At 59.0% G+C, this 17,069-nt stretch overlaps 2 protein-coding genes and 1 long non-coding RNA gene across 20 annotated transcripts in view; 1 reads left to right on the top strand and 2 right to left on the bottom strand.

Annotated features, from left to right (window-relative positions):
* The window catches only part of USP40 (ubiquitin specific peptidase 40), an 88,171-nt gene extending 81,603 nt beyond the window's left edge, over positions 1–6,568 (top strand). For 11 of the 12 annotated variants that reach the window (XM_042995689.1, XM_042995688.1, XM_042995681.1 and 8 more), the window contains 2 exons: positions 3,334–3,428; positions 4,943–6,568. In XM_042995689.1, coding sequence (XP_042851623.1) covers positions 3,334–3,428; positions 4,943–5,054 — 207 coding nt within the window. In that variant the 3' untranslated portion in view covers positions 5,055–6,568. The remainder of the gene's footprint in view (positions 1–3,333; positions 3,429–4,942) is intronic. The other variant, XM_042995683.1, reaches the window with a different exon arrangement.
* LOC122241061 lies at positions 1,567–3,912 on the bottom strand. Its single transcript, XR_006221004.1, has 3 exons — positions 3,493–3,912; positions 2,640–3,381; positions 1,567–2,537 (listed from the first exon to the last, which is right to left on the bottom strand). It is a non-coding gene; the product is annotated as an uncharacterized LOC122241061 (long non-coding RNA).
* A 3,934-nt stretch (positions 6,569–10,502) lies between the features above and the next one.
* DGKD (diacylglycerol kinase delta) overlaps positions 10,503–17,069 on the bottom strand; it is a 123,952-nt gene continuing 117,385 nt past the window's right edge. For all 7 annotated transcript variants that reach the window (XM_042995699.1, XM_042995696.1, XM_042995700.1 and 4 more), the window contains 3 exons: positions 15,522–15,633; positions 14,015–14,145; positions 10,503–12,716 (listed from right to left, as the gene is read on the bottom strand). In XM_042995699.1, coding sequence (XP_042851633.1) covers positions 12,627–12,716; positions 14,015–14,145; positions 15,522–15,633 — 333 coding nt within the window. In that variant the 3' untranslated portion in view covers positions 10,503–12,626. The remainder of the gene's footprint in view (positions 12,717–14,014; positions 14,146–15,521; positions 15,634–17,069) is intronic.

The raw sequence follows: 17,069 nt of genomic DNA, 5'->3' as shown, positions 1-17,069 counted from the left end.
ATCTGGGTTTGACTCACATGAAAAAAATGCTTTTGAAGTTGTGTCGTTCAGTGTGTTGCCGTAGGTGTTCGTAGGTTCCTGTATTAGGGGAAGACCTTTCCTTCCGTTCCTACTTTGCTCCTTTTCTTTTCATCCCGAATGAGCACTGTGATACCAAATCCCTACTGTGTCTGCACCTGTTGAATTAGCTTCACAGCTTCCCACCTCTCATCTGGTGTCCTGTTCCTACATAAGTGACAGAGCCACCTGGCTTGCCTTGGACAAACCTACTTTTCACACTATAATATTTCTAGGTTAAGAATTAGTCATTTCGATCCTTGATTTAAGAATTAACTTCCAGATATTAAGTTGACTAAGGATTAAATTGCTGACTGATATTTTCACATCAAGGAACCAGTATTCCCTTACCCACCACTTGCATTCAGCATTGTAATAAAACAGTGGGACCCTTCCCAAAGAACAGTAAATAAAGAAAAAATTGCGGGAGAAATAAAGGAAATTCTAAAAGGAAAGCATGAAACCGTTACATGCAGTTCTACAAAGGAGATTCAAGAGACTGTACAGATAAACCCTCAGATCAAGAGAGTTCAAAAGACTGCAAGGTCGGTATACATAAAACTACAAGGTACCCGGGAATGCATCCAGCCGAAAGATTTAGAAGACCTCTCCAGAGATCACAAAAACACTGAGCAGTATTGAAGCTTCAGTTAGGCGCACAGCAATATTACACCTCACAGTACAAAGATAGCGGAATGCTTCCCATGTCTGTGAAGTTAGTGCTGGTCAGTAAGAGACATAAACTCACGTGCAGGAGCACAGGGCAGAGAGCTGAGGTGTTTAAAGACCACGGTCCAGGGGCACCTGTGTGGCTCAGTTGGTTGAGTGTCCAACTTAGATCATGATCTCACGATTCGTGAGTTTGAGCCCCGCGTCGGGCTTCGTGCTGACAGCAAGGAGCCTGGAGCCTGCTTCAGAGGCTCTGTCTTCCTCTCTCTGTCCCTCCCCCACTCATTCTCTTTCTCTCAAAAAATAAACCAACAGTAGGTAAGTAAATAAAAGACCACAGTCCGGGTGCTCACCTCACCAGGTACAAAGTGACAAGGGCAGGCAGGAGGGGGGCACTTGAAGCGACATTAAAAACGGATTATTCAGTAACTGGTACTGGGAAAATGGGTTATTCGTACAGGAGAAATTCTCATAAAGAGGGTCCCCAAATTTATTTGAGCTTCAGGCCCCGGAAAATCTGTATCCAGCTCTGCTCACACCAGATACATCAATATGAAAACTCAAATGTGAAAGGCAGTGATTTCCAACCTTTAGAAGATTTAAGAAATCCTTCTTAACCTAAGTCATAAGGATTTTCTCAACATAAGAAACAAAAAGCACAGACCAAAAGAAAAGGATGGATAAATCTGTACTAAAAGTAAAAATTACAGGGGCACCTGAGGGGCTCGGTCAGTTGAGCGTCTGACTCTTGAGCTGAAATCAAGTCACGATCCCAGGGTCGTGGGGTCGAGCCCCACATTGAGCTCCGCACTGAGCGTGGAGCTTGCTTGAGATTCTCTCTCTCTCTCTCTCTCAACAAAGAGTAAAACTTTTAGTTCATCAAAGGAAATGACAGTGAAAAGGCAAGCCACAAAGAGGAACAAGATCGGTCACAAGGATGATGGTCCAGAATGTGAAGGACATGTGTAAGTCAGTTACAGAAAGACAGCCCGACAGGGGAGACCGGGGCGAGGATGAACACCCCCCCCCCCTTGGGAGGAGACTGGCCAGGAAACAGGGCCTTTGAGGTGAAGCAGCAGCCGGCACCGCCCGCCTCCGGCAGGGGCGCACGCGGGCTGGCACCGGAGACAAGTCCACGCCGGGCAGGACGATCTTGTGCGCAGCAAACCCTGGCCATTCCTAGACACAACCTGAATCAGCTCACACACGAGTGAGGAGACGTGCGGAGGGCTCACCTCAGCATAGGTCGGAAGAACTTCAGTGATCCTCAGAAAGGGGACAGATAAAACGAAGAAAGGTATTAACGTGGTGATCTAGAACACGGCAATTAAAGTCCATAAATCAGGGCGACGTATGTTAACGCGGACAGACCTCCAGTTACTTAGGGTTGAAAACAAAGTCACAAAGTGGTCATTTACAGGAAATGTAAAGCCTTGTAAAATGCGGAGGGTCCCTGAGGGTCACAGTCCTGGGTAGTAATCGGGGCGGAGGGAGGACGGCAACAACCAGGCTCACCTCCACGGAGCACTGGCCTCTGACGGGCGGGGGGGCCAGCGGCGGAATAGGAGTTTTCCTTGGAAAACAAATGTGCAAATGTGGTCAAAGGTCAGTGGTGTTAACAGCGGTCACTGAGCAGCTTTTTCATCTACGCGGCACCGTCCACGTGCATACGTTCACCTCCGTTTTTCCCCGTGACCGTGGTAGGAGTAGGGGTCTCGGGACGCACGCCTGCGGTCTTGCAGGTACCACTCTGAGGACGTGGACATCGGCCCGTTTCCTCTGTATTTCCTCTTACTTTGCAGTCAGCTTTTCTGTTTTTAAAAAGCACATCATACGCCACTTACCTGAATAAAGGTTCCTTGTGCAGCACTTACTGGAACAGAAATCGTATCGTATTTGTTACTTTTTCTCACCTGAGAGCTACTTGTAAAAGCAGCAAAACCCTCCTGCGTGTCCTCAGTATCTTAGCACGTAGCTGTCCCTCCCAAAGGCACACGACGGAGGTCAGTCACACAAGACGGTGGCAGGTGGCGAGCGTCAGAATGGCCACTTTGCGCTACACATGTTCCTGTGAGCACTGCTCAGGGTCAGAGCCGTGTGCTGTCACCCAAGTGATGTGTCCCCACGTGCTAAGCCGGGAAGGGGGGGGGGGTGGCCAGGGCTCATGGCAAATGATGTCCACGTACGAAGCCGATGGCACGTGCCAGGAGTGGAGAGGTCTGGTCCCTCGGGAGAACGTGGGGACAGCATCTGGGGACACCGGAGAGTTAACAGACGCCCACGGTGTCACTGTGGAGGTGTGCAGGTGGCCGCTGTGACAGGATTTCTGAAACAGCTGTGCTCCTGGCCGGGGAGGACCCTGTGCCTATGTCGTCCTCTGTCGGAGCCCCTGTGCCGGCCATCAGTGGGGCTGTGTGCTCGCTCAGAGGCCGGCGCGACATTTCCACTTTTGGCCGAGCATATTTCCAGCACCAGCATGTCTTACGTTCGTTGTTTAATTTACGTCAATTCAGATATCCTTCTGTTGATGTATTTTTTTGCATACGTCTTAAAAGTAGGCTAAGAAGAGATCCGAAAACACTGTTCCTTCGTTATTTTGAAATGTAGAATCTCCTGGTTGAGGATGATGAAGATTTCAGTACCGTCAGAGATGACCTAGGAAAAGAGACACAGAAGCAGCTCGCTCTGGGAAAACAGAAAAGGTACGGCCAGTTTCTCTCACGCGGGCAGCGTCCCCTCGAAGGCCCTGATGGCAGCTCTTCCCACCTGTGCTCTTGATCGAGGCTCGGACAGGGATCCTTCTCCGCTGTCCGTGCTTGTACACGCTCCTTTGGTCACCTCCTGACAGGCTTTCCGGGAACAGGGACACAGCCCGGGCGACATGGGCAACAAGTCACTAGGAGGAAACCCTCCCCCTGCACCCTGGTCTGGTCTCCCGCCTCCTCTCTGCCACTTGCTGGGCCTTTTCCTCCAGACGCCGGTACCCTTGGGTCTCCTGGACAGATGAGCACCACTGTCACAGAGCGGCTCCAGCCTCTGCCTGCCTGCTCACTGCCCTTCATCCAGCACCTCCCTGTTCACGCCAACCCCGCGCCCTCCCCGCTCCCTCCCCACTCTCTCCCCACTCTGCCAATATGGACTCTCGTTCCTCTTCGTGGCGCTCACCTCTCCCCCCCCCACCCATAAACCAGGTACACTTACCAGAATCTGCTGGAATGTTCCATCAGTATTGATACTTGAGACTCCATGTGCCTGAACAGGGCTCTCACCCCCGTATCCGTGTCACCCCCATGCAGGCCCTATCAGGGGCACCACGGTCCTCCCGATCTGCTCCCTGCTTCCAGGCTCCTGAAGTCTGAGTCCTCAGTTGGCTTTTCCCTGTTCTGATTGCTTCTTACCCGAGTTACTGCCGCAGCCTTCGACGTAACCAACCTGCCCGAGCCCCTGCTCACCTCCTACTCTTCACCTCCTACCCGTCCCCGCTTTGGGTACCGATGTGTCAGGCATGCTGCCAGGGGCACCCGGCGGGGCCGGAACAAACCACAAGGAAGAGAGGGCCAAGCGGGAGGCAGTGTCGCTCTGGCACCATACCCGCAGCAGTCCACGGGGCTGGACGTTTCAGATCCTTGCGTCTGTCGATCTTAACACGTTGATTCAAAAGGTAAAGATCACTCTGCCATGAGACGTTTTCATCTGGCATATTGGAAAAGGCCCCAAGTTTGACCCGCTGTGTGGACAACATGCAAAAGCCCATTGTCCTGACATAGGGTTGGTGAGCTGGGGGCAGGGGAGGCATAAATTGAGGTCCTCCGACTGAACAGTTTGTAAATACCTGTCCAAATTGCAAACACGCGTCCCTGTGGCCTGTCGTAACTTAACCCCAAGAAGTTGGAACGGGGGTGCCTGGGTGGCTCACTTGGTTAAGCTTCGGCTCAGGTCATGATCTCAGGATTCGTGGGTTCAAACCCTGCATCAGGCTCTTTGCTGACAGCTCAGGGCCGGGAGCCTGCTTTGGATTCTGTGTCTTCCTTTCTCTCCACCCCTCCCCCGCTTGCACTCTGTCTCTCTTTCTCTCTCTCAGAAATAAACATCTAAAAAAAAATTTTTTTTTAAAAAAGCTGGAATGAATTTCAGAGTCATTCCAAATCCCCCAACCCGGTGAGGCCTGTGGTGTCCACGACCGTGAGTCTATGACAGCCTCTCCTGTCTCCCGCAGCCAAGAAACCCTCCGTGTGCAGAGCAGTGATGTCTTCTCTGGTGTCAAGACGCCGGCCCGGCCCCGAGCACCAGAAGCGTCTCTTTCCATCCACGTCGGGAGTTTCAGATAGTGCGGGCAGCCAGCGACGTCCCCGTGGCCTCCGCACCCCAGCGGTGCCGGTACTGGCGGGTGGCGGGCATGGGCGCGCTGCTCCCCCCACAGCTCCCCGGGTGCTGCCGTGCGCACACGCGTGTGGTTTTCCGCCTCCTGCGGACGGGATTCCAGACCCTCCGTTTATTACGGGCAGAGGGACGTTCCATCCCCGGCCAGACGAGGCGCGCTTTATCACGTGGCCGAGCTGCACCCCCACCTGGGGGGCTTGCACAGACCTGGCGGTGTCCCACAGCGGCTGGTCCCACGCTGCCCTTGCACCACACCTGACCCCGGCTGCCATCTGTATGAGAAAGTTCACCCGTTCCCCGTGAACTGCAGGCACGTCGCTACCCTCCGACGGGTCCGCCGTCTGAAGCACTCACGTTCTTCTGTCTTCACGGTTCAGACGAGGTTGTCCCCGCGTCAGCAAGGATTCTGACAGCTCAGCTCACGCCGACGGGCCGGCCAGGCTCACGCTGGGCCACAAAGGGTGTTTCTGGCCCCCACGCGGCACGTGATCCCCCCCCTTTGACCGGAGTTAAAACCGATTCTAAAGCGTTAGCTCTCTTTCCAGGATGAGACAGGGTGGCCTCCCGGGCTCGGTGGACGCTGCTGAAGAGAAGGAAGCCTCGGGTGTGGCCACACTGGTGGCAGCTCGGCAGCCCTGAGGTGCCCTCCGCCCCGTGTCGTCCGTGATCAGAGCCTTCTCGCTGCTGCTGCGAACGCCGGAGCCTCCGTGTGTCCGGAAGCCCGGCCGCGGCAGACGGGCCTGGCGTGGGCTGATGGTCCCGAGTTTCTTCAAAACAGAAAACCTAAACCAGGATTCTGTTCCTCCTAATTAAGCTTGGCCAATAATCAAAGACCTCAGCGGTATTTGTGACAGACCTACATCTGTCCCCAAGCCGGCTGACCAGGACACTGGGACGGTGCACGCGGATTCCAGCTGGGCCAGAGCAGGGTTCCCGAGAAGGTAACGTGCTCTCTTACCTCAGATGAGGCTTTGCGGCAGCTCTCGCCGCGAGGCCGTCGCCTCCCCTCCCTGCCGCTGCCGCCACCGCACTCGGTGACTGGAGGTGGCGGGAGGACAGGTGCGGGCCAGCGTCCCGGCCGCGGCACGAGCCGCGTGTCCACAGAGCTGGCCGCTTCCGAGCGGCCTGGCCCCGCCCCGCTCCTAGCACGGTCCCAGCCGCCGCGGGAGACCCGGGCCTCCGTGCGCGTGTCTGGCGTCGGGCCCCAGGGGCTGGATCTGCCCGAGGGTGTAGACGGGCTCCACGGATGCACCTTGCGCAGCCACCAACGCTAGACGTGAGGGGGGCCGTGGCCGGAAGCCCACCCCTCGGCGTAGAATCTGTTCTGTTCACACGAGCTCCGTGGTCGGTCCCTTCGTGGTAGGGTCATAAAATGGTGACGTAATAACTAAAAAGCTTGGCTGTGGAGAAGCCCGAGCCCTTGCCAGACGGTGCCTTCGTGGGCCCGCGGTGAGCCTGCCTTCCTCCTGTCCATCCTTCCACATGGGGGTGGAGTGGGGCCCCCGGGGGGGGGGGGGGTGCTGTGAGACCTTGTTCAATAAACCATTCTTCACTGTCGTCTCCACGTCTGACGTGCACCTGCTGTTTCCTGCTCCACCCGCTTTTGTTCCCGAACCCACTTCAGAGGCTAAACGTTTATATTTAGAAATGCTGTCTCAGTCCTGCCTCAGAAATTTAAATTCTGGGGACTCCTGAGGAAGACTACCAGAAGAAACTGCAAGTTTCTGGAGAAGGGGCAGTGGTGGTTGCATTACAGAGAACAGTTGTTCCACTAGGACATTTTTCTGGCAAAAGGGGAGGGCAGTGGGGCACCAGAATTTCCCAATGATCAAAAATCATGCCTTCGAAGATGCCAGTTTCTCTCTGGAACAGACTTCATCGCGAAGGACCAGAGGCCACCGACAGCCCCTCACATTCTGTGCTCTGTGACATGCCCATCCGGGGCACGGGTCAGCAAAATAAATTCACCACGGGTGTGTTTACATCCTGGAAATTCGCTCACCTCCCAAGGCAGAGTGTACCCGAGAGGAAGAGCTATTTCTGACTCCATTTCCTCCTGTGCCCCCACTCACCACGGCGGCCCGTGTCACTGGCTGCGCGGCGTAGTGGCCGGGACCCTTCACTTCCGGGTGACCGAACCCAGGCCAGGCTGGTTCGGGCAACGCCAGGAGCCCTCGGAGGGGGCCGAGATCAGGCCCACAGAGGGGAACCGCTGGATGGTTCGGGGCTGACGGCGCCCCACCTGATACCCATGATTCCTCCACCTACGCCCAAACCACACTCGCGTCCCCCAACCCCATCCCGAAGGGGGGCAGCTCGGTTACGCGCAGTCCCTGCTCCCGTCCCACGTCCGAGGTCTCCAGACTTCTCACGGTTCGGCAGCTGGTGCCTAAAAGAGCCCTGGAAGTCGGGGCGGGAAGCAGTCTACACGGGGGGTGAAGAGGACCACAACCGAGGCTCGCTCCGGAGGCCGCGAATGCATCGGGCAGGACCCGCGCAGCTAGACAGCGACCCGCGAGCTCCCCGTCCTGCCGAGGAGGCAAAGCCTCGCTCGCCCTGCCACGCTCCGACCTCGGGGCAGCTGTCCCCGTGGGCACACCTGACCTGGACGTCGGAAGGACTCTCCTTTGGGGTGACGCCACTTGGGCACTCTTTCCTGAGTGTGCACGTCCTGGAGGCCTGGCACTGATGACCTTGGGGCCGAGCGACCGCAAGCTTTTGCCGGCCAGCGAGGGACCTGGCGACACGATTTCTGAGAGCGCTCGGAAGGCTCGTGGTCGATCTGCTTCCATCAACAGCGCGAGCGACAGAGCCTCTGACTCCCAGCCAGCTGCTTTTCCTCTACGAGTTTTGCAAACCTGGTTCGCTTTTGGGATGAAAACCGTGAATGGGCGGTGCCTCAGTTCCTGCCTGATACGGACACACCGTCCAACACCGCAGCCCGGTCTGGTGGGGTCAGAGCGGCCTCCCCTGGTGTGAGCGGGCCCCCGTCCAGGCCACGCTCTCGGACCCCGGCTGCAGAGAGGCCTCCACGCCCCACAAACACCCGCCCCCTGTGCGCACCAGTCTGCCCCAAAGCTTTCTTCGTACCACTTCACCCATCCCCGGGGGTCCCCCTTCTCTGGCCTCACACCTGTATAATAGGTGTAACTCGTGTCTATATGCTTTCGCTTTGGCCTTCCAAATACAAAATCTTTATGGGAGGAACGCTACAGGGATTAGGTTCAACATAGAGACAAGACACATGCAGTTCTCACTCACATACAACAAGTGTGGCAGGTACGGGGAGGGGGTTGTCCAGGAGCTTCGTGGAGACCACGGAGGTGCGAGGAGTAGGCTTCCAACCTCGTGGCCCCGGCTGGCTGCTAGAGCTCCACCCATCAGGTCCACCCTCCAGGCCAGCAGCAGGAGGAAAAAGAACGGCATCCATGTTTTAAAGGAAACTTTCTGGAAACTTCAGTTAATATTTGTATGTCTTTCACCCAAGCTTGGTCACATCACTGAGGTCAACTGCAGAGGAGGCTGGAGAATGTGGTCACACTTGCAGGGGCGCATTTGGGCACAACGCGTCACCCAGATGGCACGGGGATTCTGTTAGTGGGGCAGGAGACCGGAAACATGTTTATAAGCATCAAGCAGTGGCTTCTACAAATGCCGAGAGAGTCTGAGGTCTAACGTTCAAGATTAGATTACACGACAGAAGGGTTGGGACTTGGGCAAGCGGAGGCCTCGGGCACAAAACGTGAAGGTGCCCAAAAAACTCAGTAATCAAGACACAGCGGTACTGAATAACATTTTTAGAAATCAAAATTAATGCAGAAAAATCCATAATGAACAAAATATTAAAGTTTTAAACCAGGATCAATACAAGTTAAAAGTCCTGCCAGCCTCGGTATTATCTTTAGAACAAACTCCGAGTCCTGCAAGCACACGTCCAACCCGCCGTGCCGGCTGCGTCCCCAGCGCCTTCCCTTAGCGGGGAGGACGAACTCAGTCGGGGTCAGAAGAAACCACGAGAATCCAAGTTCTCCATTCCATAAAGGATTGTCGGACACAGAAGGGGGGGGGGGGTGCAAAGCGCTTAGATGTGCCTCAATTTCCTCTCTAGCCCCCCTGCCCAAAGCTTAATTTCCCCCACGCCACCCTCCGCTATCACGGGGCGTAGACGTGGAGCTGGGAGCCGGCAGCGTGGCCCCGGTGCCTGTGCCAGAGGCCAGAGTTCAGGGGATCGAGGCCACCCGCCAACACAGAGCCACCAGAAACAGTGCCCGGGGCCAAGGACAGCCCCTGGGTCACAGACGTCAACCTCCGGTACAAGGTCAGCATCCCGGGCAGCGGGTAAAGGCCACACCGGCCGACGGAACGCTGCCGACCGGGTGTTGCCAAGGGTCAGCTTGCGGCTGCAGGGCGCCCTTCCTCTCCCCCTCAGGGACACGGGCCTCCCTCCTTCCGAACACCTGGAAACCACCTGAGGGAGGAAAGCAGGGCAAGGTACGTGCGTTAACGGAGGGACCTTCAGGCAGAAGGGACCCGGGGCAGAGTCGGCTGGTGACAGCGGCCCGGGGCCCCTCCCCCCCGCACACCTGGCGCGGCTGGGCCCCCAGCTGGGCTTCCGCTTCCGGGTGGCCTCAGGCAACCTCACGCGCACTCGTCCGCGCTCCCCCCACCCCGGCAGGAAGGTGACCGGAGCCGCCGTGGCCGCGTGGGCCAGACCCCCAAGTGACACGTGGAGGGGGCCGCGGCCGGGGTACCCGAGTGCCTGAAGCGCCACCCCCCGTGACTGTTCTGGGAACCAGAAAAAACACTTGGTTTGAGCCACTGCACTCCAGGGCTTACTTGTTTAGGCAGCTCGCCAGCTCGCCGGGGGAGATGGCATCAGCCAGACCGCGGAGAGCTCGGGGGTCTGGGCGGACGAATTCCCAGCCGGGAGCCGCTCCGCCCTCTGCACGCACCGCGTCGGCGAGTCTTGCGACCGGATTATACTCTTACACCCGAGCCCTCCCCCTCGTCGCCCTCCCGGGAACCGGGAGAGGACAGAGTGACCTTGACCTTGGAGAGGCCGCTCCCTTGGCATAAAGGTGCTGGGAGTAAACAGAAGAGCCTGTGGTCTGGTTTTATATGAAAGATTTAGGAGGATGAGACTACTTGCTTCAATGACCCTCCCTCGGTAGGCTGGGCCGGGCTCCTGTGATGAAGTCTGAACCTCTGCCCTACCCGCGCCCCACCTCCCGGCTGGGCTCTTAATTCCACAGATGCGAGTGGCCACACCCTAAGAGACACAGTGGCTTTCCATTTTGCTTTTCAGCCACGCCCACTTACTTCCAGAGTAGCTAAGATACAAAATCCTGAATCCGGTTTGGAAAGATCTGGGCGGCGACGAGGAAGGACGACAAGAAATCTGACAATGGCAGGTTTTATTTATACACAGAACAACCTATTTACAACCCCAGATTGGGTCTGTACACAGCAATACAGGAGGCATTTGCTTCCACGGCGGGCACCGTATAAATTAAGATCATAAATACGAGGGGTAAGCCCCGCCCGAGGGCACAAAACCTTTCGTCCAAGACTCCCCAGGACCCCTCCTCCCTCCCTCCACGCTGACGGGACCGGGGTCCCCGCGGGACAGCGCCCAGCCTCGGCAGGGACGTCGGGGGGCAGGCAAAAGAGCGGCCTCACGGGAAGCGACACGGCCGCCGCAGCAGATGCCGCACCGGCCGGACGCCGACACGCTTCCATGCAACACTCACGTTTACTCCATTCGCCTCTAACTTACTAGAATCAGAAAACGGTTTTTACGTAAACAGTGTTGTTTTACTCACTGACGACATACTAACTCTAAACACCATGCTTCACCCAGCCCTTGGGCTCTCCCAGGGGAGGGCGCGGAGGGTACGGGACGGCCCCACAGCGTCAGCACCGGCCGCCGCTCCCCTCCTCACCGAGCACGTGCCTGTCCCCGGCTCGCCCCGAGGACCTCGGAGCCCAGGGCCCGGCCAGAGGTGACAGAGCAGACGCCGTTCTGGTACCGCGGGCTCAGGACCCCACGGTCTCCTTTGTCAGCCTGTTCTACCTTGAAAGCCGGTGACTTCCGGTGGCCAGATGATCCCTCTCTGCCTTCCCGGGTCCAAAGCAGCCGTCTGATGGCACAGGGGGCGTCGGGGTGGGGAAGGCCACGCACAACAGCTGAGCACGCCGCAGAGCACAGCCCCCCCCCCCCCCCCCGCCCCGTCACCGCCACCACACCCTCAGGGACAGGAGCAGGCCAGGTGCCCGCCAGGGCCCCAGCAGGAGCGCCCCCGAACCGGCAGCAGAGGCCCGGCCAGGCTCACGGGGGGCGGGGGTGGAGGGGCCACCGTGCACCCCAGTGAGGGGGAGGGGCCTGCAGAGGGAGCGGCAGGCAGATGCTGTTCGGCGCCCCAAAGGTTCCCCCGCTTTGAGATTCCCCCAAGGGTGGCCGGATGACACCTGCAGCTCCCCCCCCCAATCCCCTCACGAGGATGAGGGGTGAAGCGAGCTACAGGGTAGGGGCGCGGGGGCCCGGCTGGCAGCTGGGCCGGGTTACAGAGCCCCGCAGGGTGGGCTGTGGCGGCGACGGGGGAGACGGGGAGGGCCGGGGACGTGGGCGAGAGCGGCCCGAGGCAGACGGCCGCCCGCAGGGCCAGAGACGGTCGGTGGGGACGGTCCCCCAGGACGGGGCGAGGCATCGCCCCAGCGCCCGGGACGCACTCGCGCTCGCCAACACCGAGCCCACGCAAACACCCCCTGTCTGCGGGGAGACGGGAGGCTATGGCATCTCGGGGGCAGAGGGACCACGTCTCCACGCCAGCAGCTCAAGAGGAGGGCGCCACGCGGACGGGGCCAAAGGCAACCGGAGAGGGGATCTGTCAGCCCGAGGTCGTCACCGTCCGTCCGCTCGGCTCGAGGAGGGCGAGCGCGCTTCGTCCTCCGTCTCCGCGCGCCGCGAACACGGGCGGGACGGCAGCGCGTCCGGGCCGCTTTCAAAGCAGGAGAGGCGGCGTCTCGGCTAAAGACTCCGCAATACCGGGGGGACGTCAGGCGGGGGCCTCGCAAGGCTGCCGCGGAGAACCAGGGTGGCCCGCGGACACGGAACTTGCCGGCGCGGGAGGCTGCCGGCCGGGCCGGGGTCCGCACACCGGGGGAGGCCACGCGGCGCACGGTCACGGGGCTCGCGGCGGGGACCCGCGGGACGAGCTCGCGCGGCCCAGGCGGGCCGCCTCCACGGGGCAACCCGGCGCCCGGAGGCCGGGCCCGGCCCGGGTCCCGGGTCGGCAGGCGCGGAGAGGTGGTGGCGGTCCGCCCCACGCGGTGTCGGGGCCGGACGAGGTGTCGTTTCGAAGGTAGCTGTGTTGGTGTGCGCGAGACCCCGGGACGGTCACGGAACGGGCGTCCGCGAGGCTTCCCGTCCGGAGCAGGGGGAGTAGCACCATGAGAAGGGGCAGCGGGTCCCCGGCCTCAGTCGCGGGGCGAGCGGGGGACGCAGGCCGACAGGGCCACGGCTAGGCCTCGGTGGCAGGAGCGCTCCGGCTCAGCTCCTTGATGCCACACAGGATCCGCTTCACGTGGCCCACCTTGGTCACGCCGAGGTCCTGCAACAAGAGGACAGCACCCTGACGCCGGGCAGGGAGCCGGGCCCCCGCGGGCCTTCCCGCCCGACCTTCCGAACACAAACGCGGTGAGAAGGACGAAAACGGTGACGCGAGGTGAAAACGACACACACACAGCCGTGCAGACGCCCGCCACGCCCCTCCCGCGAGCCACAGAGGCGCCGGCGCCTTCGTGCCAGACAGACACAGACCCCGCCCGGCAGCAGGTGGAGGCAGGTGACTCGAGAGCGCGGCCGTGAGGACGCCCCGGGGGGGCCTTTCGCCCTCTCAGGGCGTGGCCGCGGCCCCCGCCCCCCAGGCTCAGGCAGGCCCCAGGGGACTCCGCCCGCGGTCCTGGCGCCTGGTCCCCCCGGGGCTCAGCGGCCACAGGCGTGCCTCGTTTCACTGCCCCCGCCGTGCCCCGCACCTCGGGGTTCCTGGCGGCCTGCGTCCGGCAGGTCCCCCCGGGGCTGTTTTCCCAGCGGCACTTGTTCGAGTCTCTGTGTCACGTGTTGGTAATTCTCCCAATACTTCAGACATTTTGGCCGTTCAATTTGTTACGGTCACCCGTGACCAGTGATGACGGCTCACCGAAAGCTCAGATGACAGACAGCATTTTGCAGCGAGCAAGTATTTTTAGGCTAACGTGTGCACGCTTTTCAGACCTAATGCCGCAGCACACGTAGGAGCCTACGGCGTGTTAGAAACCTGACTCTCACGCGCACCGGGAAACCAAGGAGTTCACGGGACTCGCTTCCTCGCGGTGCTCTGCGGCGGCTCGGTGTGCCCGTGTGTGGGCTCCAAAGGGAGAGGGACCCGCGCACTGGGGGCCGTCATCACACAGAGCCCTTCGCTGGCCAATTAGCACAGGGCCGTGTCCCACAACAGGCTGTTTTTTTTACTTTTAAGTAGCCCCCGCCCCCGATGTGGGGCTCGAACCCACGACCTTGAGATCAAGAGTCACATGCTCCACCTACTGAGCCAGCCAGCCCCGACTGACCCCCCCCCCCCCTCCCGCCCGGCAACAGGGTTTTTAACGTTAAAATAGTTCATCGGTCCAAGCAGGTAAAGAAAAGCAAGGTCCCCTCTGTTACTTCCTGCTCTGGCTTTGTTTGGCTGTGGCGGGTGGAGACATCACTGCTGGGGGGCAGAGGTGGCCTCTCGGCCACTGCCACGTGTCACCCCGAGCCATGCATGAGGAGAGTCCGACGACACCAGAGCATGGCCAGGTCAGAGGGAGGGACAGAGAAGGGAGTGCAGGGAAGCCCGGGACGGGTTCCCAGGAGCCGCTGTGGAAGTACCTTGAGGTCCCTCCGCTCCAGGTGCAGGAGCTCGGAGCCCCGGATGTCGTGCCGCGTGAAGATGTCCTTATACTCACAGAGACTGAGGTGCTCCAGCCAGGCAGCAACCTCCTCTGTCCCCCAGAGGTGAACTGTCGGAGATGGAAAAGCACGAACGCAGTGAGTGCCCAGAGCCCAGTGCGAGGCAGGTGGCAGCCGGCACCCGAGCCACCCCGGTAGCAGGCACCCAGATGCCCCGGCAGCCAGCGCCCAAAATGCCGGCAGCCGGCTCCCCGGGTGCCCCGAGAGCCGACTCCCCAGACGCCCAGCACCCGGTACCCGAGACACCCCATCACCCGGCACCCCAGACACCCCGGCAGCAGGCACCCACACGCCCCCAAAGCCGGCACCCAAGATGCGCAGCAGCCGGCTCCCCAGACACCCCGGCACCCGGCTCCCCAGATGCCCTGGCCCCTGGCTCCTGAGATGTCCCAGCACCCAGCACGTGAGACACCCCGGCAGCCGGCTTCCAAGATGCCCCAGCACCTGGCTCCCCAGACGCCCCAGCAGCCGGCACCCGCCACTCAGCCACACGCACCACCCAGAGCTCTGCAGGAAGAAGCAGGGGAGCCACCCGCATTCAGGGGACATGAGCCACAGCAGGAGCTGCTGTCTGTTCCTGCCAGGTTGGCCATCGGCCTTCTGGACATTTGCCATGTGTCCCAGGGGAGACTGGATGCCACCAAATACGAGGAAAACGCCAATCTGACTGCGCAGCTGCAGTCAGCTTGCCCTCCTTTCTAGAGGGTTCGCTTCGCTTCTGGTCCACAGCAGGAAGGGAAACAGGCAGAGATTTCACGTGGTCAGAGCGACCACTGTTACAGAGCCACTATCGTTAGAAGAAACCCAACTGCTGGGCAAGCATCCGAAGAAGAAAAATCAAAGGGAGTGACCACCACCTACAAATCCAAACCTGGGCTGCCGGGCACCGGAGGGCACTGAAAACAGCCATGCTCAGAGCCGACCTTCCAGACAGAGATTTTAAGGCCCAATCTACTGACTCTCCCTCAAAACTGTCCTCGAGTGCCATGTTCTATTGATTTGGCCAACCACAGTCGCTGCTGACCTGGGCTCCAGCCCGGGGCCCGGATCAAGGACTCGTTAGCCGGGGATCGGCAGCCCCTCCCAAGAGGCGGGCCCGGTGGGCCCAGCACAAGACCGGAGTGTGAGCTCTGTGTCTCCGGGTGTCCTGTCACCTCTGCTGCCCTCCTCCCACCCTGCAGCCCCGATCCAGGGCGGACGGGCAGCGCGGTGCCAGCCGCCAGAGGAATCTGCATGGGGAGCGACTCCGGGCAGGAGCGACCTCCTGGCATGGGACTCGAGAAGGCGCGGTTCTCTAGCTACAGACGGGACGCCGCGGCGCAGGCGGGGACCCTGGGGAAGAGCCGCAAGGCCACGGACAGAGCGGAGACCGGGAGGGCGCACGCAGCAGGCGCACACGGCCAGAGGACAGCGGGAGGGCAGGTACCCGGGGCTCCCAGGCTACTGCGGGCTTCTCTGTTCTTGCTGTTTTTCTTAAACTTCGTCACCAGGCGGAATTTGCCACTGCGGCTGCGTTTGGAAAGCTCCAGCATCACATTCTGTGGGGAAAGCGGGAGACACGCAGAGTCAGACCCCGACCCGGTCAGGCCCACTTCTCAGTCAGACAGGCGGGGAGCTTGGCCAAGGGGCTGCGGTCCCTGCTTCATTTACTCGGTTTCCCTCAGTTTCTAGTCTTGGCATTTATTGATCTGTGAAGCCTTTTAAAAGCGGTTGTGCAGTGACTGCACAGTGTCTATCTTCACCTTCGGCTTTCATTTTATAACGTGTTTCTCATACGATTAAAAAGCTTCATAAATATCACCTAAATGTCAGCATGTTGTACAAAGATCATCCAGTGGGCTCCCAGCCGACCTGGTGCTACACTGGCAGGCGGGGACCATCGGTACTGGAGTATCTTTCTAAACAAAGCTTTTCCTGCCCTTGGCGCTCTTTCCTTGGGACCGGCTCCCCGAAGTAGCGAGGAGGGAGGGGGCCAGAGGGACGGGGGCACCGGGTCCCCACTTGGCAGCCGCCTCCCCACAGAGCCGCCCAGGACACGGGTGGAGCTAACGCTGCCCCTTCCCAGCTGGTCTGTGGACCTTGTCGGAGGATATTCTCACGCCAGCTAGGACGGGGGTCTCTGCAGTGAAGGATGTTTGCACACACAATGCACTTAACCGTATTTATAACCTGTGTATACGTACCACCCCTGTATTCACAAATAAAGCATAATTTCCTTATTTTTCAGCTGTGCCTGTTTCTTCCTGCCCCAGAGCCCCGTCTACCGACGTCCCCACACCAACCCACACAGTCAGCCTTTCGGCTTTATGGCACTTCCAGATCTGAAAGGGATTTTCATTAGACTGACCAAACCTAGACGGGGTAATAATCCACAGCCTCACGTCTGGAAATGTGCTCTGTCGTACCTCCAATTTTCCTTGTGCCCCCGATGGCCCCTTCATGGATCTCTTAATCAGAAGCATTTCATGTTTCAGGTTCTTAACTAACAAAAGAAACCTCTTACGATTTTCTAACCAATGACTGCAGCGCTCAGGAACCATTTTCACAAACATCTTACATTTGGCAAAACTCTCAACTGTCAATTCTAACAGCTCCATTAAAGACCTTCAGCTCCCACGTGACCAGGCTGTTCTGTCCTGAGACTGGCTGGCGCCCACCTCGCTCCCCAACACTTTCCGTGGGGCCCGGCGACCGCAGGGACAGGCAGCTGTTCCGCAGCACGGCCCAAACAAAATCCTACTCCTAACCTCAAAATTTCTTTCTTTTTTTTTTTTTTTAACGCATACAGGAGTATTACATTTACTTCTAACTTTTAGTAGGAATATTTTCATCCATGCATAAAATGGGGAGACCAGCAGAACAAGCCTCATTATCAACATGTGATCTTACTTCGGCTCCCTTTTAAGACCTCAATCTGCTCCCCTCACAAATACTTCAACATGCCACCCATACAGATGGGAATACTCTCTTCTTA

The sequence above is a fragment of the Panthera tigris genome, chromosome C1, assembly GCF_018350195.1.
Source record: "Panthera tigris isolate Pti1 chromosome C1, P.tigris_Pti1_mat1.1, whole genome shotgun sequence".
Classification (NCBI taxonomy): domain Eukaryota; kingdom Metazoa; phylum Chordata; class Mammalia; order Carnivora; family Felidae; genus Panthera; species Panthera tigris.
The sequence above is the reverse complement of the archived record's forward strand: the minus strand, read 5'-3'. Positions and strand labels throughout refer to the sequence as shown.